Below are 21,254 nucleotides of genomic sequence, written 5' to 3'. Positions count from 1 at the left end.
AAGCCAGGAGCTGGTGTAACTCGGACACACTGGTGAAAGTCCGGCAAGGAATCGCTGTTAGGAGGAGGGGAGCTCCAGGAAAGAACGGGAACTTCGGTCATTTAATGGAATAGAAACGTAAGGAGGCAGCCATGGTGGTAGAGAGCTGGTCTCCAGATCAGGAAGCCCTGGGTGCAAATCCGGGCTGAATGACCCTGAACAAGTAAGTTCACCTCTAGGTGACTCGCTAAAATTGTGAACTGTAATCATACATACGTACATACACACATACACACATCCATCCGTCATGATGAAATTACAGAGCAAGTACCAGACCTGCATTAGGGAATGGAGTTTCCCACTCTGGGAGTTTCCTGCTGTTTACTTCTAGTATCTTCTCTTGCCTGATTATTAACTCTTTATCTTCTCTATAGCTCGGTTGCACACGTTTGTGTGTTCGTCATTTCCCCCCAGACTATAAGCTCCTTGAGGGCAGGGACTATCTTTTGCCTTTCTTTTGTATTCCCAGACTTGGCACAGTGCCTGGCACACAGTAGGCGCTTAACAAATGTTTATTGACTAACTAGCAAAAGGATCATGCCTCTGTCACAGGCTCTTGGAACCCTCATTGGTCAGTGCGGGGCTCCGGCGCCTTGCTGCACTGTTTTCCCTTCTATGATTTGTGGTCATGGCAGAAGTTGCTTTGCTAGTTCGGCCTGTATGACACTGCTTATGTTTTCCCCAGTAATAAGAAAGCTTGCCTGCCAGGGCTCACTCACATCTTCCCAGGCTCCTTTGAATTCATAGTTGCCATTTTTTATGGAACCACCATACTCTATAAAATGAATGGGCTGCATTCAGCCATCTCCCAACCAGGGGACACCCACATTCCCTCCGGCTCTTAACTTTTGTCCTTGAACTCTCCTGGCAGTGGTATCCCTGAGTCAGAGACTAGAGAGACATGGTTTGGTGACTTTGTAGCATAATTTCCAACTGTTCTCCAGACCAGTTGGATTAATTTACAGTTCCACCAAGAGTGTATGAGTGTGCCTGTTTTCCACAGTTTCCCCCACCCCACCCCAATATATACTGTTTCTGCTCATCTTTTTTAATTTGATAAGTATGAGGTAGAACATCAGAATTTTATTAGTCTTTCAGAATGGTTTTTTATGTGGTTCGTTCATAGCTCGCATTTCTTTGAAGTCTGCCTGCATATCATCTAACCATTATTGGCTTTTGTTGTGCATTTGTATAAATATGTGTATTGTTCTTTAATCAGCAACATTGACTGTTAGGATTCCGCCCCCCCCCATTATTGTTGGTTTTTTTGTCCCTGCTACTAGCTGCATTGGCTTTGTCATGTAAAAACTATTTTGTGTTATGTAATCAAAATTCTTCATTTTGCATCTGTGATCACCTCTATTCCTGTTTAAATCTTTTCCTTACCATAGTTGTACAAAGCACTTTCTTCCCTTTTCCTCTGTTTTGGGGGACTTTTTGGAGTTGATCTTGGAATATGGTGTAAAGTGTAGGGCTCACTCTAATTTCTACCACACCGCTTTCTAATTTTCCCAGCAGTTTTCTTCAAAGGAACTTCTAACCCAGTAGTTGGTGTCTTTGGGTTTACCTAACAGGAACCTACTCTGTTGGCTTGCCTATGGGATCTCTGTGGACACATTTTATACCAGCTTGCTTTCATAGGAGATATACTCTTTAAAAAGTGACAAAGTTGTGCCCGTCAGCAGTGTGACTTAAAAATAATTGCCCCAAATTTCTTGTGCTTCACACCCATGAATCAGCTAATGTTTCCCTGTCATTAGCAAGTAGATTATGCCATTTATTCCCAGCTATATTTAATTATTTTTGCTATGGGGCCTTTGTATATGAGAAAACACTCTGGTTTTTTCCCTTGGTTCTGTTGATGGCCTCCTGCTGTGCCTAGTCAACACCTCAAGTTTAGAACTCAGGGTTGTCTTTTAAGATGAAACTGGTACAGTCAGATTTGAGCTGTGCAGTCTGGTGATTGCAGTTACTTCCAAATTGCTATTCTGTTGTTATCCTCCCTCTCCATTTCTTCTTTCTACCTCATGGACAAAAATGTTGCAAGGTGAGCCCCACTGATATCACCTTTGTCATGGATTCTTCAGCAGCGACTTAGGTGTAGCGGCTCGGGGGACTAGATCACAGTCCCGGGGTAGCTCTTGGTCCTGGTCCCTGACACTCTTCCCCACATCTCCCATATTTAATAAAGAACAGATTGGAGGGATTGACCAAAGCATACAAGGAGAGTGGGTAGGAGACAGTTCTTGCATCGTTGCTACTCTACACACACTCCCTTAAGCATGATCTAGTTTTGTGGCTCTAGACACTCGTCACTCACAGGATTGCTTGTGGCTCTTGACCTTGAAGAAGAGGGTCATTTATCAGTCATGGGTAGGAAAATTTAGATTACATAGCACCTCCTGAGAGTTCTAAATTTTTCTGAATTAAATGGGTCATAGTGTTATGATTTCAAGTTAAATCTTTGTCATTTATTTCCATATTAACCTGAGTAAAAGAGACATTACATTAAATTTGGTGAAAAAGTTGAATAAATGAAAAATCATTGTATGTCCTGTGGTGTCTTCGAAATTACCCTCTTTCGTGCTCTCCTCTGCTAGAAGGCACTTAGCATGGCTCCAGGTTTTAGTCATGATTTGGAAACAACTGGAAGACAGGCAAAGTAGGAGGTTTCAGTTTGACAGCTCAGTTTACCTGGGAGAAGAACCAGCGCAACAAGGAACAGGTGTGTTAAGACAGTTGCCGCCCAGGCCCTGACGCCACCGACACCTTTGCTTGAGCTTGCTGCTGCTGCAGAGTCACTGGGATTTGAGGCTTTGGGGACATTGGTTGGAGCATTCATTATAAAGAGGAGGAGGAGGAGAGAGGAATTTCTGAGAGCAGCTCTTTAGTTGTCTTTGCACAATGAAGAGTAGAGAAGAGCAGAAAGAACCTGGACTGGGTGAAAGACTTGAGTTGTGCTTGTGACATTGACAGTGACCGTCCACCCTGGAGGAGCGGGACCTCCTAAAACTAGATGTCTCGATGATCCCCGCCAGCCAGGGATTTCACTGCTGACTCTCAAGGGAAAAAAATGGCCTGAATTCGCTTCTCAGCCCCTGCCAGTTGGACTTCCAGCCTCCCCACTCAACTGCAACTGCTCTCTCCAGGCTTTTATGAGTGATTTATTAATTGCCAAATCCATGAGCCCTTTGGAGTGTTTGACCTGCTGATAGCCTCTTCTCCCTGGGCTCGGGGCTCTGTGTCCGCTTCCTGACTCCGGCTGCCACCATGCCACTGAAGCAGTTCTCTTTGTGGTCACAACAATCTCTTTATTTCTAAGTCCAGTGGCCTTTCTCAGGCCTCATCCTTTTTCATCTTTTCAGAGCATTCGATACCACTGACCACCTACCCCTTCCTCTTCGACATGTTTTCCTTATGACGACTGATCTTTGCAGTTCTCTCGATGTGTTTATTTTCTCTCTCCTCCCTTCCTCCCTTCCCCCCCACCTCTCTCCCTCCTTCCCTTTCTCACTCCCTCTACATTTCCTTCTCCCTCCTCCTTCTCTTCCTCTCTCCCTCCCTGTCTGTCTCCCTCTTTCTCCTCATATGTCTCCCCTCCCAAAAAAAAAAAAAAACCACACACACCCTCCCTGTGGATTTAGCTATCATCTCTATGTAGATAACCCACAAAGCTCTATGTGCAGCCTTCTCCATCTCCATCTGCTGGCTAGAAATCAGCCTGGGTGTCCTGTAATCATTTCAAATTCAGCTTGCTGAAAAGGAAGTCATTATCTTTCTCCCTCCTCTTAACTCTGCCTGGTAGTCTACAAAATAGGCCACATGATAGAGGGATAGAATAATGTTGGCTCTGGAGTCAAAAAGATGTGGCTTCAGATCTTGTCAGATATGAGTGGGGTGGTTGTAGACAAGGCACTTCACCTTTTCCACCCTTGGTTTCCTTACCCATAAAATGGGGCTAATACTAGAGACTACCATTCCATTACTGTTAATGCAGATAAGTGCCATTCTTGGGTGTCTGTTTAGCATATTGGTCTTACTTGTATTTCCCTCCCCAGTTATTTTTTTTCCATATTTTGTTTCCGTTAGGAGAGAAAATTGAAATTATTCTCTAAGCTATTTGAAGAGAGTGACTAAATGCCACTGGGTCGGGCTGTCTGTGGGTATGAAGTGGTTGGGAGACTCCAAGAACATGGTGGTGAATGGCAGGAGAAATGGAGGCAAGTTGTCTAATGAACACCAGCCGAGTCAATCCAAATTTCAGCACACGGGAAAGGACACCCTGAAGGCTGGCCGAAATGCAGTTGAGAGAAGGTCAAGCAGATGTAGGTACACACTTCAGCTCTTGGGTGTTTTCACTGTTGTGGGGGTCAGTTATGTTCTTTCTCCGGTAATACGTTTTATTTTGTTATTGTCTTTGACAATGTTCATCCTGTGCACATTAGAAGAATCACTAATTCCTACTCTAAAACTGCCACTGCTCAACTCTTGCTCTAATGAGTGAGTAACAACACAGTCTGCTGGACCTGATGCAGAAATCCAGCTGGTGTGGTTGGGGTCTGCAGCTTGAACCTGCCCCTCCTGTTCTCGAGTTTACACCTAAATGGGGGTTTCTTCTGTAAAAGCAGACGAGCGCAGCTGCTTAGTCCTGGCAGCGTGTCAGGCCATCCATCTGTGTGTTCTGGAGTGATTGTTAACGTCTGGTTTTGATAACCTGTCCATAGAGAGTTTTAAAAATAGTCATGAAGGGGACTGGAGTCAGGAGGACCAGAGTTCAAATCTGGCTTCAGACACTTGACACACTTCCTAGCTGTGTGACCTTGGGCAAGTCATTTAACCCCAATTGCCCTGCCTTCCCTCCTCCAAAAAAAATCGTCATGAAGAACAGAATCAATTGTCCATCTTAGCGTTGAGGGCTGAGGCCTAGATGATAAGCAAGGTGGTGGGGGTCAGAACCGACTGCTTCCCAGACACCTGGGCAGTAATAGGAGCCATTTTACTTGTTCCACCCAGGCAGAATAACCATTCCCCTTGGGATGTATTAAATAATGCATAATGAAACAATTATTTAATTAACATTTCCCTCTTAGTTGAAAGGGAACCACTTTTTTTCTTCAATTTTTAACATTTTTATTTAAAGTTTTAGCTCCAAATTCTATTCCTCCCTTCTCTCCACCCCCATTTTTTATTTCAAGAAATTGTGGGCTTAGTCCATTCTTATTGGTGTCCATTTCAAGGGCAAGGAGCAGAAGGGCAGAGCATCTAGAGCTGGCCTTGGAGCCAGGAAGGCCGGAGCTCCGGTTCTGACCCGGTGGCCCTGGGCGGGTCACTTGTCCTTTCTCAGGGCTCTGTCTGGTGCCAGCCTGCCATGGGGCAGGGTGTCCTCCCAGAGAGTGTCTCTGCCATTGCTACTTCAGAGACCTACACTTTGTGACTCAGGATAAATACAGAATTGTAGATAGGGTGGACCCAAGGTCATTCCATGGGTCCAGGAGGGCTGTCGATGGCCAAACTTCATAGGCATGGGTTGAGATGAGTGCCTTTAGGCCCAAGCCCCATGCTGACCCAGTGCTGGTCTCACTCAGTCCGGCCTTCAGCCCAAGCCAGGTCAGGTGACCAGTTCAAGTTCTGTAGATTATTAACCCCAAACCTCCTGGGATCAGAATGTGATTCTGCATCTAATTCTAAGGATTAGCCTGGTATTCCCAGGACCCTGGAGACTAGAAATAGCCTGAGGCTCGTTAGGGCCTCCTTCCTCCCCTAGAACAAAACATCCATCAAATACCCCAAACTTAAGCCTTGTCAGAAGACTTAAGTCCGAGATGCTGGGACAAAAGAGAGCAGGGCCGTCCGAGGGGAGAGAAGGCCCGCAAAGGCACAGGCAGAGCTGCTTTTTCTTGTGACATGGTACATGGGCCTGTGATAGGGAATGTGTAGATAGCCATGCTATGTCTTCTTCTCCCATCCTAAAAACCAAGTTGCAAGCTAGTAGCCCCAGCACCACCACCACCCTGCCCTGGGGCCCTTGGCCTTGGGCCTTGCCCTCTGTTACAGCTTTCAGCTCATTCTCTCATTTCCCTCCCGTCTCTGAAGTTCTTGGGGCTGAGCAGCTGAACAGTCTGGGCCAGTTCTTTCCTGATACCCCTTACTAGCTGTGGGAGCGCTGTAGGCAAGGGATGGCCCTTTGTGCCCTCACCTGTCAGGTGGCAGTGATTACTCACCTCCAGTAAAGGCGGGGGTGAGGACAGCTTTTCTCCTGAGGCCCCTCTTAGAGCCAGGATCCAGACTTTCTGCCTTGACTTGCTGAAAGCTCTTTATGCCCCCAACCACCTGTTACCCCTGTTTCTTCTTCCCCCAGCCTCCTTTGTTACCATGTTAAAGCCATGGGATTATCCTCCCAGGTTCCCACCTGTGCAGTGAGAGAGATGAACGAAGCTGAGCGGAAGTCCCCAGGTCTGCTTAGTCAGGCCCCTTGGTTGGGGAGTAACATATCCCTCGGGCACTGGCGAACCAAAATGCCAGTGCCCAGGGAATGGAGGAAGCTTGGCCCCAGATGACCATAAGGGCTGTCTGTCTGACTGACTGTTCACTCACTGATGGGGATGAGGAATTGCTGATTTGGTTAATCAGAAAATTCAGGAGGTGAGCACAGCAGCCCAAAGTGAGTAACCTGTGTGCTTCTTGATTTTCCCAGGTAGCGGCGCTTCAGGCTTTGAAGGGCAGAGTCGCTATGTACCTTCTTCTGGGATGTCTGCCAAGGAGCTGTGTGAAAATGACGACCTAGCCACCAGTCTGGTGCTTGACCCCTACCTAGGTTTTCAGACTCACAAAATGAACACTAGGTAATTTTCTTGTCCTTATCCTGCAGGGGAACAAGGAAACTGTTGATTTTCAGAAAACCAAAAAAAACCAAAAGGTAAACTCAGAGCTGTCTTTATGGCAACGAGGAAGTTGGAGGAAGGGGAGTCGGAAGCTAGAACTGGCCAGGCTCCAGGATCATGCCTTCTTCCCCATCCCAGCCCTGCATCTAGCCCTCGGGAAGGTCAGCGTGCTGGTCCTGGTGTGGGGTGGGAGCCTGCGCCACTCCCTAGGCAAGCTGGACAGAGACTAAGGGGGAAGCAGAGTCTGGATGGTTGACTTGCTACTCATTTGGCCTTTTAATGAGGGTGCCCCTGAAGAGGTCAGTGGGTATGCTTGAGAGGTCTTTCTCCCAAAAGATTCGATGAGAACAGGGTTTTCCTTAGGCCAGCAGTGGCAGGGTGATTTGGCCCAGTAGTTGATTCGCTTGACCTGAAGCTTAGCCCATCCACTGGTGCTGGTGGGGTGGGGTGTTCAGTGTCCATTTGGGTCCTTAGAAAATATGGCTGCCATGCATCTCTGTGTCAGATGAATGCTTCTAAAGCCTGTGGACATAGAAGGAGACCCAGCAGCGGATCAAGGGAAACAGCAAGCGTGCCAAGTGTGAGTTCAGCATCAAACGTTTGGTGAGGATGCCCTTGCCAAGCTGGGCAGCCACGATAGGGGAAGGATAACAAATTTGATGTTAGAGCTGTTGAATTGGGTGGGACAGATTTGCCTACGTCCAGTGGGCAACGAAGAATGAGAGTCTAGAAGAGAGATCAGGGCTGGAAAGATGGTGACCTGCTGAGAAATGCTTGTGGAAGTCAGAACAATAGATGAGCTAATAACTGGCATCAAGTGTTCCACAGCTTCTAAAGGATTTCATAGCCTGCCTCAAGGAAGCTCCAGAGCCAGCAAATGTGAGAGCTAGGGGCTACGAGCCCAGACTTGACCCTTCCATCCAGCCCTCATGGCACAGCATCAGAACAGGATCTCTAGGGCTAAGCCTTGGGATGAATTGTTCCCAGGGAGCACAGAAGGAGGCTGGAGGAAAACCAGGGTAGTACAGTGTCTGGAGAGTTCTTCTGGAAAGGAGATGTGGTCAGCAATGGCCATCTACACAAGGGAAGAAGGGCTGAGAGAAGGGGGAGAAAGTGTCCACAGGTGCTAGAGAGCTGCATGTGCCACGGGCCAGAAACGGAAACGGCAAGTTCTCAACCCTTTGAAAGGAAGCGAATCAACATGGTGGTCGTTTGGGGGCTGCGAAGGTCCAGGCGCAGGAGAGATAGAGGGAAGAGGACAGTCTCCCTGCATGTCCTGTAGAACTTGTTGGGATGGGGTATTTGCCTTGATTAGAGAAGTCTGCTTTGGACTGTGGTTCCGTGGGCACTCCCTGGACCCCAGCCTCATTGATGATAGAGATCAGTTTCAGGATGCCATGGACTCCTCCTAAATCCAGGTGATGAAGTGAGGAGGGGAATGTTCCCAGATCCCCCTAAAGAATGAGTCAAAAGAGTCTGGCTGAATAAAAGGAGAAATAAGAGTGCTTCAGGGTTGTCCCTGACAGTCTTGGGGAGGAGAAGAGGATCAGCGTGTTCGTGTGTTCGAGCATGCTCACCCACCTAGCTGGTACACGGAGCAGGGAGCATCAGGCTGCCCTGGGTTGTAGTCAGTGTGGTTTGGCACTGGTACCAGATGCCCTCACTTCCATCGGCAGTGACAACCTGTATCCTTCATGTTCCGAGTGGGCATCAACATGGCCTTAACAGTCTTCAAGGTGCAAAGGGTATAACCACTTAATACGGATAACAAATAACTCCTTGTTTTGAGACCTCCCATGTCTGAAATTGGGCAGCTAGATGGCACCACGGTGCATAGAGCACTGTGCCTGGAGTCAGGAATATTCATCTTCCTGAGTTCACATTCAACCCCAGACACTCACTAGCTATATGAGCCTGGGCAAGTCACTTCACCCTGCTTGCCTCAGTTTCCTCATCTGTAAAATGAGCTGGAGAAGGAAATGACAGTACCTTTGCCAAGGAAACCCCAAGGGGCATCACCGAGTTGGACTTGACTGAAACAACTGAACAACCACAAATGTCTGAAATACCCTGTTCTGATGACCCAGTGAAGTAGCTCAGCTTCTGCAGTATTTCATCGTTTCTGTCCCCCTTTGACTGAAGGCTAATGCAGGGATCCTTTCCATTTCCGAAGAGGATGTTTCTGAAGAGTTGTCTAAGAAGTAAATCCCCAACAACACTGATACACCGTGCCATTGGTTAGGCCAGTGGGAAGGCAGCATTCCTACAGAAAGCAGCTTTGGTTCAGCAAGCCAGGCAACCTTTGCATGCTTGGGGGTGGAGAGCAGGCATGATCCTCCTCGCACAGGGGAGGAGAAACACCAGCCTTCCCCCAGCTCGGGCCATGCCATGCTTCTGTGTCCCCTGGCCCAGCTCTCTGGGCACACCCCATCAATCCATGTGGCAGAGGCCTGGCCCATGAACTTTTTCATCTTCAGCACTCACATAGTTGCCTCATGGTCCCAGGCCATTTGGCTGAATCAGCAGATTTAAAGTTTAAAGGAAACTGGAGTGACTAGTGTTTGGCAGCACTAGAGTCATTTTACAGATGGCTCTCAGCTCCAGAGATGTCAGTGAGCCTTTGACCTTGGGCCCAGTGGTTTTTTCTACTGCAACATCCTGGGAGTACACAGGTAGTTAGCAGAGGTCTGAAGAGTCATCTTTGAGACTGAATACAGATGATAGATTGAGAGCCAGAAGGGACCCCAGAAGTCACTCAGCTCCATGCCTGCATTTACACATAAGGCAGAACTGGAGAAGCGAGGGGGCTACAGAGGGCAAGAGGAGGAGCAGCAGCTCTTCCCACTCTGTCTGCTGCACCCCCATTGGGAATGCTATAATCATGAGACTTTGAGAAACTGCTTTGGCTTTTAGCAGGTGATAGAAACATCTTCACCTAGTCATTGTCCATACTAGGCCTAGGGCGTGGGGGCCAGAGTTGAAACCTGCACTGAGAGAGGAAGAGTGAGGGAGCCGTCACTGAAGGTCACTCGGCCCCATCCAGGAGGGCATGCATCCCAGTCATCCACAGAAGCCAGTGTCCAGGGCTGAGCTGGGGCCGTACCTGATTGGGCACTCAGCTGAGATGGCCTAGACGCACCAGTCAGTGGCCACCTAGCCCCAATCTCCCTCTTGTAAGGAGAAGGCACAAATGCCACAGATCCCAAGAACCCAGAACTCTGGGGAAGGGCCACAGCAGCGTGGTGTACAATGGAGAGGGCACTGACCTTGGAGGCAGGATTGGAACCTGGGTCCTCCTCTCTCTAATACTTGTTGTTTGACCTTGGGCAAGTCACTAGTAACCTCTCTGTGCCTTGTTGAGCCTTGTCTAAGATGGCGGGCTTGGGTGGAAAAAATCAAGGTCCCTTCCAGCTCTGAGTCACTGATCTCTGACATCAGACATTATCTGAGATGCCTTGTTTGGGCCCAGAGGAGTGGAGGGACTAACCCAGACCCTGCAGGGCAGGGGCAGGGCTGGAGTCAGCCAGCACTGAATTCTGGGCTTCCAGTAAAGACAGAATCCTTAGCTGTGGTCCAGGTTAATTGGAAGAGATGAGGTCAGGGCTTGTACTCTATTGGAATTAGGCTGTGAGGCCCCCAGAAGGGTTGTGGTAGGCAGCTCCTTTGGAACTGGGGGTGGAGGAGAGTACCATTTCTGGGATGGGCAGGGCATCCCTGTGCTTCCCTATTCACCTGGATGTCTTCCCCTAGACTGTCCTTTGGTGGCTGGGTGGGTCAGATGCTGGAATGGCCCTTGTCATTAGTCTGAAACTAGATTGAAGAAGGGGGTCAGAAGTGTTACAGCGTAAGACCTGTTTCTAGCCCCCTGCCCAGGCCCTCTACCAGCCCTCTCATCACTAACCTGTTTGTTTTTGCATCTCTGTAGCGCCTTTCCTTGGAGGAGTTCCAGGCATTTTACCAAATCTGATAGTTGCCCTCACACGCACCCGGCGAGGTAGGTAAAACATGGTACCCTCCTCAAGATAACGGTGCACCCCACCCCTTCTTCCGAACAATGTCCTGCCCTTTGAAAATGCCCCAGATCCAGTAAGTCCTGGCTAGGTTGCGTTTCTAGAGAGCCAGATGTGGGGCCTCAGCGGATTGCAGGCCTCAGCCAGGTACGTTTGGGAGCCTCTTCTTTTCAGATCTGGAGATGAAGAGTTCACTCTTGTGTGAGTCTGTCCCAGTACCCGAGAGCCCCTCTGTTAGCAGTCAGCCTCCCTCTGAATGTTCTGTCCTCTGAGCTCCGCATCACCTTTGGCCTCTTCCGGTCACCTCTCAGTCTCTCATGCCAGTACAGGGAGAGCTTTAGTCAGTGGCTTTGCCTCACTGCCTCCAGGTCCTCTTGATCAAATGGCAAGAGACCCAAAGCCATCTCTGGAGAGAGCATGAGAGATGGTCATGCATGTGTATGTATGTGCATGTGCATGTACCCAAGTTGAGAACCGCCTTGTAAACAAATGGCCCCTTTTTAGTTGCTGGTCATACTAGACACATACCAGACCTGGAAAGCTAAAGCAATCTACTTAGTTGTGAAACAGTAGCTTTCCCCCCATTTAAAGGAGGGGAGGACTCAGTGGTCTCAGACTCTGCTTTGTCTCCTGCCGCTGCTTCTCGTCGCCAGTACTCGAATATCTCTCTATGGAGCATCCTTCTCCCATCCTGCTCTTTGGTTAATCCTGTTGTCCATCTGACAGCTTTGTCAGCTGTGAGAAGAGCTTCTGTTTTAGTGGCCTGGCTCTGTATTAGGCTTACTTGAGGCCTTGACCTTGAGGTATAGTTTGTAGGGTCTGTCATTTGTGTTGAAGCCTAGGTCTGACTGTCATGTAGACATGGGACACCACCAGCAGTCTGCAGGTCCCTGACTTGATTTGAGTTAATGCTCTTTTGACAGGACTAGCCTCCTAAAGAACGTTCTTGATCTGGAGAGCATTTTCGTGGCGTGGCTTGGTATGTGACCATGGTCATGTCTGGATTGGTCAGGAATGGAAATTAATTTGGCCATGTGTTCTCTGGGTTTGGAGAGATAGATGCTCCATCTTAGGTCACTGAGTGAAACCATGTAGAGGCCCTGAAAGTGATGACTTTACTGTGGAGATCCTTGCCATAGGCACCATGGCATACCTCAGCTCTGGATCCTATCACTTCAACTTTCTGAGGGACCTTCTTCTATGGCCTCTCAGTTCTTCTTCACTGGCTTCTTCCCTCATGCTCCGACGCTCTCAAAGTTGCATCTGGCTTGCTCAAAGAGCAAAACTTCGCCTTTTATGTCCCTTCATGGTATAACAACAGTGCTACTTGCAGCTGCTGTGGGGGTGTAAGACCAATAACACCAGCACACAGGAAGGCTGCTAGCACAGGTTCTTTGATCTGCTTTTCTAAAGGAAAGCAACTTTAAAGGCGTCCACAATCTTACTTTAATCAAATATATATATATATATCATTCACTTAGTTCAGGGGAAAAGTCAGCACCCTGAACTTCAGAGAAAATACAAACAGAAGTTACAAGCAGAAATTATATAAACAGAACAAATACAAACAGCAAAGACCAACAGACAGAGCTACCAACTATCTGACCAAAAGCAATGTATACATAGTTACTAGAGAGGGAAGCACCAGCATCAGAGTTTTTCAAAGCTGGGGGGCTCCTTAACAGCTACCAAGAGTCTCATCTGGCTAAATCACACAAACAGCTCTTCCAGTGAGTAAGCCCCAAAGCAAAATGCTAACCTCAGAGTATATATACCCTTCTTCAGGGCCAGAGGGCATCACAACCAAATATCCCATGTATTGTCTAGTCCTTGGAAATATCTTCTCTTGGACATTCTGGAATAAGCCTCATTCTCAGGGCATCTTTGAAGGGCACTATGCTTCTCTAGTTCCTAGTCACTTGCAGAAATTCCTAAGTAGCACAGTGGATAGAGTGCTGGGCTTGGAGTCAGCAAGACTGCAGGCTGCCTCAGACACTTACTAGCATGGTGACCCTAGGCAAATCACTTAATCCGGTTTGCCTCGGTTTCCTCATCTGTAAAATGAGCTGGAGAAGGAAATGACAAGCCACTCCAGTATCTCTACCCAGAAAACCCCAAATGGGGTCATCAGGAGTTGGACACAACTGAAATGACTGAACAGCGACAACCTACCACGTTTGGTTTTCCAATAACTAGTTCATGTAGTAAAAACCAGTTCAAGCTTTATGGAGCTAATGTTATTAACAGAGCTAAAAGAACATCAAATTAGGAACCCATAACTCACTGGAGACTTCAGAGAATTTCAGTTTTTATATATCACTTGCTATTTTTATCTTTACCTAAACCCTGTACTTGATGTAAGAATCTTTAAAAAAAAATTCATGAGAGTCTAACTTGTAAAATGAACCCTTCTGTTTTTAAAATTATCAGATATTTTAAAATGGGAAAATAATTTTGCTCTTTTTACCATTGTCTATGCAATTTTATATGCAAAATCCTTGATCCAATTTTGAGAACTTGTTACTAAAACATACTTAAAACCTGAATTTTCCACTGGAAACATTTGGAAGCCAATTATACACATATGCATATAATCTAGAAAACAGACTGCTGTTGCTTTCTCAAGATTTAGTATTCCATTTAATTTGAAAACTTTTACATTACTAATCTCCGCTCCCCCCCCCAGAGGATATCATCTGTATATTATCATTTGACCATACATACAGATTAAAATTGCAAGATTTTTCATACTTGCATCCTCTTATAGTAACTCAGAGATGTTCCAGTATCCATCCTCTAATTAATAGGTTTAGTACCATGCTTACAAAACTTCTACTGCTTACCTCCTCTGATTATAGAAATTTACTATGAAAGGAAAAGGAGGGATCTAGTTATAACAATGTCAAGAGTCATCCTCTCAAGGCCACAGACTGACTTAACATGCCATTACAGGGGAAGAAAATCCCTTAGCTCTATTTGATTCCAGACACGAGTCTTATCTGACAGCCAGTCATTTAGTAAAGCTCCACATTATTCACAGGGTATCAAAAGCCAGGCTCAGGATTAACCAGGTGGGGAAATTTCCTGTTCAGAAAGTAAATAGGACCATTGGGAAACTGAGTCAAGAGAATCCTATGTTGGACCGCATCAAGGTCATCCCCTCAATCCCCTCAACTTTTCCCAGGAGCAGACATCCCCCTGTAGCAGTTCTTAGGCTGAAGCACATGCCATTTTCTCCTTGACTGGTAGAATATTGGCTTAATAATCCTTCCAGCAACCAAACCTGAAAGCATACTCAAAATAATATCATAGTCCCAAAAGTTTTTACCTCAGATAGCAAAATTTCACTAACCGTGACTTAGGGTTTGAATATTATCAGTTTTCTCATGTTTCCCTAGTAGTTAGATGTCATTTATGTATTGCTTATAAATTAAAATCCACGGCATTCTGTGCTTTCAGATAGGCAGCGAATACCTGTAGTTAATTCATATTGATTTTTTGAAATTACATATTTAAGCCCCCCTAGATGGTTCCATGATTTTTATAAGTGATAGCCAAAAGTTTTCAGATAACATTCACTCTTTATTATAGTAAACTAATAGATTTCCCCCGTGTGACAAGGAGTGGGAGAAAGGATCCTATTCTCAGTTTTAGATTCTCAGCCTTCAGTACTGTAGATTTTACAACATGCAGTCAGTAGAACTAATAAGCTCTTATGACCCTGTCTGAATACAGACTCTCAAGGGACCTCACAGATTAGGATCTTAAAGGGTCTGTTCAACTTTTCCCCCAAACAGGAAATTATCTGTTTCAAAACAAAGTGTGCCACATTAAAATTTTTTGTTCATTTGTTCAGTCATGTCCGACTCTGTGTGACCCCATTTAGAGTTTTCTTGGCAAAGATACTGGCATGGTTGGCCATTTCCTTCTCCAGCTCATTTTACAATAAGGAAACTGAGGCAGGCAGGGTTACATGACCTGTCCAGGATCCCGTCGGTGGCCAGGCCTGATGCTCCATCCATTGAGTTTTCCAATACATGTTTTTAAAAATCACATTCTTTTAACAGCTAAATTTGTAATCTATCAGCTCTAGCAGCATTTCTAGTATAATGATTTCTCATATTTCACAATATGAGAATTTAGTAACATAATAACATGCACAAAATCATATTTTAAAACACGAGACAAACCTTATTACCGGTCAGATGATGTCAGTTCAGCCTGATGCATTTCCAAATTATTTTACATAAATCCCATGCGCGAGGCAGCCATATTTAATTAAAAGAAATGTAAGTGCTCGGGTAGCAGATCCCTCCATCCAGCAGAGAGTCCTCACATCATACAATCAAGCTGTGTTTTTCAGACTTTGATGCCATGGCCCCTTCTCCAGCCCCACGTTTAGCCCAGACTCCCCCTCAATGGACTCCTCCCCCAGGTCTCTTGGGAAGTTAGAACAGTAGGGCTCGAGGGCTGGTCAGCATGTCCTGATCATCACCCCCAGTGTGTCTGCTGGCTCTCGCCCCTCAGAGCTTCTGCCTCAAACTGCCCACCTCAGAGATGGTGGCCTCTGGCATCACCTTCAGGGGGGCTGCCATGGCAGTGGTCTCTGAGTGTTGGCTTCCTTAGCTGTGCAGTGGAGGCTCAGAGTAAACATTCTCTGAAGTCCTTTCTGCCTCTGAGTCTCTGCCTCTGAGTCCCGTGTCATCACATGGTCAGTCAACAGAGATTTGTAGTTTGTATTTTAGACACAACATTGGTACGTATTGGTAGGTTGGGATGCAGTATGGCGTCCACTGTCTGGGGATCAGGAGAGGATGTTTCTAGCCCCAGCTCTGCCATCCCCACTTATTCCTTCTGGGCCTCAGTTTCCTTTTCTGCTAAGATGAGGATAGACTTAGGTAAGAGCATCAGAGGCTCCTGGAGTTTGGGCTGAAAGGGCCTGCAGAGGTTCCCTGGCCTCACTCTCCCATTTGACAGAACCTGAGGTCCAGAGACACGTGTCACACACATGGGCCTCTGAGGTGAGGTTGGGTTCTAGGTCCTCTGACACCAGAGCTTCAGTTTGTGTCACTGCTGGAAGGCGAGCCGGGCTTCTGAGGCTGTCCAGCAGCCGTTGCCCACTCTAAGAGCCTGTCTACCCCTCCCCTTTGTACCCTCACCCCTCTGATTCCCCTGCCTAGAATGTCCTATTTTGTCTTGGCATGTCTAAGCGAGTCACTGTCTTCTCGGCTCAGTCCCAGTCTCCTCCCCTCCCCGTCGCCATCTCTCATATTAAGTTCACATGTTTTCATTCTCCTTGTATTTCAATGTCGACCTTGACAGCCGTTGATGGGGGTGCTCTCCACAGCCTGCCAGAGGAGGCCAGCCTCCTTGTCTTCATATGGGGAGTGGACACCCACCATTCCTCCCATTGTTCCACATGTCACTGTCCCCACGAGTCAGCTTCTCCCTTCACAGCTCTCACCTCCATCTCCTCCTCAATCCCCCCAAGACCCCCACTCTAGTAGAAGCCTCCTCATTGGCCTCCCTGCCTCAAGGCTTTCTCCAGCTCTATCCCTCCCAAAGGGTAGGACCGACCCTATCTCTCCGCTCTTCCATTAGTTCTGCTGGCTCCAGGATCAAGGAAGGTTTTGTCTTCATTCTCCTTTTTAAATTTCAGATTTGTGTTTTATGAAATCCATAATTGCTGTACAAATATGTAAGTAAGTGTGCATGTCCACAGTGCACCCTAAGGGACTTTTTATTGTACAGAACCATCTGGCAGCTACTATTTCCAACCCTTTTGGGTGCTTGAGCGACAATAACAGCTCACATTTATATAGTACCTACTATGTGCCAGGCACTGTGCTAAGTGCTTTAGAATCAAAATCCTGTTGGATCCTCACAACCACCCTGGGAGGGAGGCACCGTTATTATCCTCATTTTACAGCTGAGGAAATGAGGCAAGCAGGGTGTCTGAGGCAGAATTTGAATTCGGGTCTTCTGGCTCCAAGCTACCACCAGCCGCTGACCACTGATGAGGTCTCCTGTGGAGCACCTGTGGTGGGAGCCTGCCTGTTCTTTCCCTGACCTTATTCAGAGACGCTTTTTCTAACGTGTGTAGACTGTAGATGCGGCTGTTGGGGTTTAACACCAGTTTGTAGTGTTTACACCGAAAGTTGAATCATTTGCCAAGATCTCTTGTTTAGCGCCTTCCTCTACATCTCTGTCACCACTTCTTTCCTTGGGCACCAGCAAGCTCCTGCCTGGGTTTACTACATTCTACTGCTTCTTGGACTCCCAATGTTTTTAGCGTAGCTTCTCTTAGGGAGCCTGTACTCTTCATTGCAAAATCGTCTAATTTGATGATAACAATTCTTTGTAGCTTTATACCTCATCAAATGCTCATCAGATCTTTACCTCTTGCCTTTTATAGGCCTTTCCCAGGCTGCCTTGGGCCATATTACTTCTTTGGTTTCCTAAGGGTCTCCCCTCCCAGTTTTTTTGGGTTTTTTTTTGAGTTTTGATTAAGGGGGCCATCCCTTGATTAACTTCTTAAAGAGGCCTATTCACTGAATGGGCTTTGCCTCACTCAAAGTGAGAACCTGAAAAGACCTTAGCCTAAAAGGGCCGGGCTCTCCCATTGCATCCTGGATCTACTGCATCTCCAGTCATCCAGGTGAATATCAGGCCACAGGACCCAGATGGTTCTGGAGGAGGAAGTGAGGCTGGTGACCTTGCACAGCCCTCTCTCACTCAAATCAAAGTCAACTGCAAGTCATAACATCATTTCCCTGATGCCATGGTCCTCTTAGAGAACGAAGGAGAAACACATGCACAGCAGCAGATTGTAGAGATAAGAAAGGAAACATTGGGCTTGAGAGTTCACGTTATTTTCTTGGTCAACTTTTGAGAGTCAAAATAAGGTCTGAAATTTTTTCCAGACCATTGGTTTCATCCCATCTTTCAGGTAGTCAATTGAGTAGACATTTATTAACTTCCTGCTGTGCGCTGGATACTACACAGAGATAAAGGGAGCTTACACTCTTTTGAAGCACCCTCCAGCATAGCCCCTCGTAGCCTCAAGAGGGCATCCCCTTGGGCAGACTTCTGTCTGGAAGCTCAGTTGGAGCCAGCTGTTCTCAGGCTGTAGCAGGACAGTGGGAAGTGGCGTCTGATGCACACCAGCCTCTGGCTCTGCAATGACCCCCACGTCGGGCACTGTTCTAGTCTGTTCCATTGGGTTGTAGCTTGTGTTTGACCGTGCCTAGTGGCTCTCGGTTCTCTTCTCCAGGAAAGTGTACACGGTGCCCAGAGATGACCCTTCTCCATGCTCAGGCCACCCCTCTGTCCGTTCTCCTGGTCACCACCCTTTTGACTCCAGTCTCTCCCGTGCCATCGGTCCATCCCTTCCCTGCCGACTGCAGGTGTGCTCAGGGTGACGCCGAGATACCCTCCAGCTCCTTGGCAGCCAGAGTCCCAGAGGCAGCAGCCTGCCCTCATGGACTCCACTCCCTCTTCTCTCAGTCATTTCTCAGCACCTTGCAGAATGGCTCCAACCTTGTGGCTTAACTGTGACTTCTTTCTCTAGCGTTACTAACGATCTCTTTTAAAAATTGGCTGCATTTTGTTTTGACACCACCTCTATTTCCACTGCGGGCTTCTAACCACTCCCAGAGAGCCTTGTTTAGAATAAAGAAGGAGACAAGCATTGCAGCCCCCACCATGTGCCGGGCTTTGTGCTGAGCACATTACAGTTATCATCTCGTTGGGTCCTCACAGCCGCCCTCTTGCTAGCTTCACTTCACCATGGAGAGAACCCAGGCAAACAAAGGTTAGATGGCTTCCTCAGGGTCACACAGCTATTAAGTATCTGAGGCTGGGTTTGAACTCAGGGCTCCCTGATTCCAGGCCCGGTGCTCTATGCATCATGTCACTAGCTGACTCTGAAGAAGAGGGAGGGAAATGAGCAAAACAAGAAACATCACCAAATTCTGAAATCTGCATTCTCTGCATTGCGCCAAACCCCTGCTTCCCACCTGTGCAGAGCTGAGATGTGAGAAAGCTTCATCCTCATCCCTTGTGCCTGCCTGCCTTCTGCCTCTGGATCCTCTCTGACTTTCTGCCCCCTTGGCAGCCTCCCCCAGGCTGAGCCCTCTTCTCTCTTCCCGTGGGTCACATTCTCAGACCTCTGTTTGCAGCCCCACCTCCCCAGGCAGCTGCTGGGCAGCCATGTCCAACATGTCTCCCCCCCGCCCACTCTGTCCTGGATTTCTGTCACGTCTTGTTTGCCCCCTTCAGCTCCCACACCTTGTTGTGCCGCCTTTCTGCTTCTGCCATTTAGGCGCCCTGGCGCCTCCTCTGCTGCGGTGGCCTCCTCACTGGCCTCCCTCTCAGGTCTCTGCCCACTCCAGTCCAATTCCCTTCCATGTGTCACCTTCTGGGCTCAAACATAGAACCTCGTGGTTGTCACCTGAAGCCCTTCCCAGCCTTGCTGTCCCTCGTCTCTCTAGCCTGATTACATATGATTTCCCTTGGCACTCTACGGTGCTGCCGGACTGATTTTCTTACTGCTGGTCATCTCCCATCTCCATACTTTGTTGCACAGGCTGTGCTTCCAGGAATCCCGGGTTTATTTGTGTGTGCAGGTGTTGTCTTCCCTGAGAGAATAGAAGCTTTTTGAGGGCAAAGACGATTTCCTCTTTTGTCTGTGTATCCTCAGTAGCCAGCATGGTGCCTGGCCCCTTTTACTAGTGCCCCAGAAGTTAGTGTTTAGTCAGGCCCTGGCATCGTCCATGAGCAACCAAAGATGGAGAATGGCTGGATGGTGGGCCTGGGGTGGAGAGGACCTACTTCCAAGCTCATTAAGGGAGTCGTCGTTTTTAGGCTATCCAGTTGAATGTTGATCGACCAGGAGAGAAGAATCGTTTATCTGATAGTTCAACCTCCTGTTTCTTCAGGGTCATGTGTTTCCAGACCTCTTTGGGCCTCCTTCTGCTGCGCCATCTTTGCATTGAAGACACTGGATATGAAAAGTCCTTTGGTTTCTCTTTAGAGGCTCTCATCATGTCGTTTGTAGACTTTGTCTTCTCATTTTCCTCATCAAAGCTGACATGGGAGCTACCGGAGCTACAGTTGTTTTCCTGCTCATTTGTTTCCTTTTTCTTCGGGGTGAGGGAGGCAAATGCATTCCATGAGTGTTGCCTGCCCTGGGAAGTGACCAGCTTTTGCCATGAAATTAGAGTTCTTGTTGATTTTGGAAGCGAAACCACCTCCTAATTCTTTGCTTTGCTGAGAACTTTTGAGCCAGCCTTCCATTCAGCTGTAATTTCCTTTTTTTCCTTTGGTTTTATTTATGTCAAGATTGCTGTGTTTCAAGTATCACAGCAATGGTGTCTTAGAAGCTCTGAGTCTAGGACACCCCCTCCCCACCCAGATATTCTTAGTACTTGGGCTGCAGACATGGGGGAGGCTCCATGCTCAGCTTCCTGGGTCGCCAGGACCAAAGACCTCCCCCAACTTTGGTCATTCCCCTGTGGTGGAGCATCCCTGCCCTTAGCAGGACGGGAGGCTCCTGCCTGAAGCTGGCACCAGCCCGGACCGGGTTCTTACAGAGACCCTGCTCCAGCGGCCATCCATGGGAGCCCGATCCCTGGAAGAAGAACTCTGGCCCTAAGCATGTCCAGACTCTTTGCAGGCTGTCCTGTTTGGCCACCAGAGGGCGGGCTCCCTCCTCCTCTTCCCTGGCCCTTTCCTAGACCTGAAGGACTATGGTGGGCCTCATGCCCATAGGCCTCTCCGCCACCGATGGTGGTGATTTTTCGTCACAGGAGCTCTATTTCTCTGGTGGCTACATCCCAGCTGTGTGACTTTCCAGGTCAGCCAGGCTTCCTAGGGCATGGTTCACCCTGTGGTGGGCAGCACCATTTTAATAAAGCGAGACAGCTCCTGGCAGCTGAGGATTTTTTCCCCCTGACGCTTTGGTGTTGTCTTGGGAATGTAAGGTTACATATAATCTCTGTCGTATTGCTCGCCTTCTCAAGGGGTTGGGGAGGGACAGGAAGGAGAGAATTTGGAGCTCACAAATTTTTAAAGGTGAATTTTTGAAATATTTTACATGTAATTGTAATATTTAATGAAATAAATAAATTTAGAGGAAAAAAAAGATGCAGTGACAAGGAATCCAAATGAATAAATAGTAAGATAGCCAAGCCCCTCATCATGGGGAAGTCATTTGAAGGTACAAGAGCCCAGTTTCTGCCCTCATTGGTCCCTGCTTGGTGACTGGTCATTGAGGCGATGCATCTACCAGCTTCATTGTGGGACCTGTGACTTGAGCCATTGG

At 47.6% G+C, this 21,254-nt stretch overlaps 1 protein-coding gene across 4 annotated transcripts in view; it reads left to right on the top strand.

Moving 5' to 3' along the window:
• KMT5B (lysine methyltransferase 5B) overlaps positions 1–21,254 on the top strand; it is a 68,316-nt gene that overhangs the window by 29,027 nt on the left and 18,035 nt on the right. For 3 of the 4 annotated variants that reach the window (XM_036763517.1, XM_036763516.1, XM_036763519.1), the window contains exons 2-4: positions 4,129–4,364; positions 6,734–6,881; positions 10,846–10,914. In XM_036763517.1, the coding sequence (XP_036619412.1) occupies positions 4,205–4,364; positions 6,734–6,881; positions 10,846–10,914 (377 nt within the window). In that variant the 5' untranslated portion in view covers positions 4,129–4,204. Of the gene's footprint in view, positions 1–4,128; positions 4,369–6,733; positions 6,882–10,845; positions 10,915–21,254 lie in introns of those variants that run through there. The other variant, XM_036763518.1, reaches the window with a different exon arrangement.

This window comes from Trichosurus vulpecula, chromosome 6, assembly GCF_011100635.1.
Source record: "Trichosurus vulpecula isolate mTriVul1 chromosome 6, mTriVul1.pri, whole genome shotgun sequence".
NCBI lineage: Eukaryota > Metazoa > Chordata > Mammalia > Diprotodontia > Phalangeridae > Trichosurus > Trichosurus vulpecula.
Note: the sequence above shows the minus strand (reverse complement) of the source record. Positions and strands in the feature narration are given on the sequence as shown.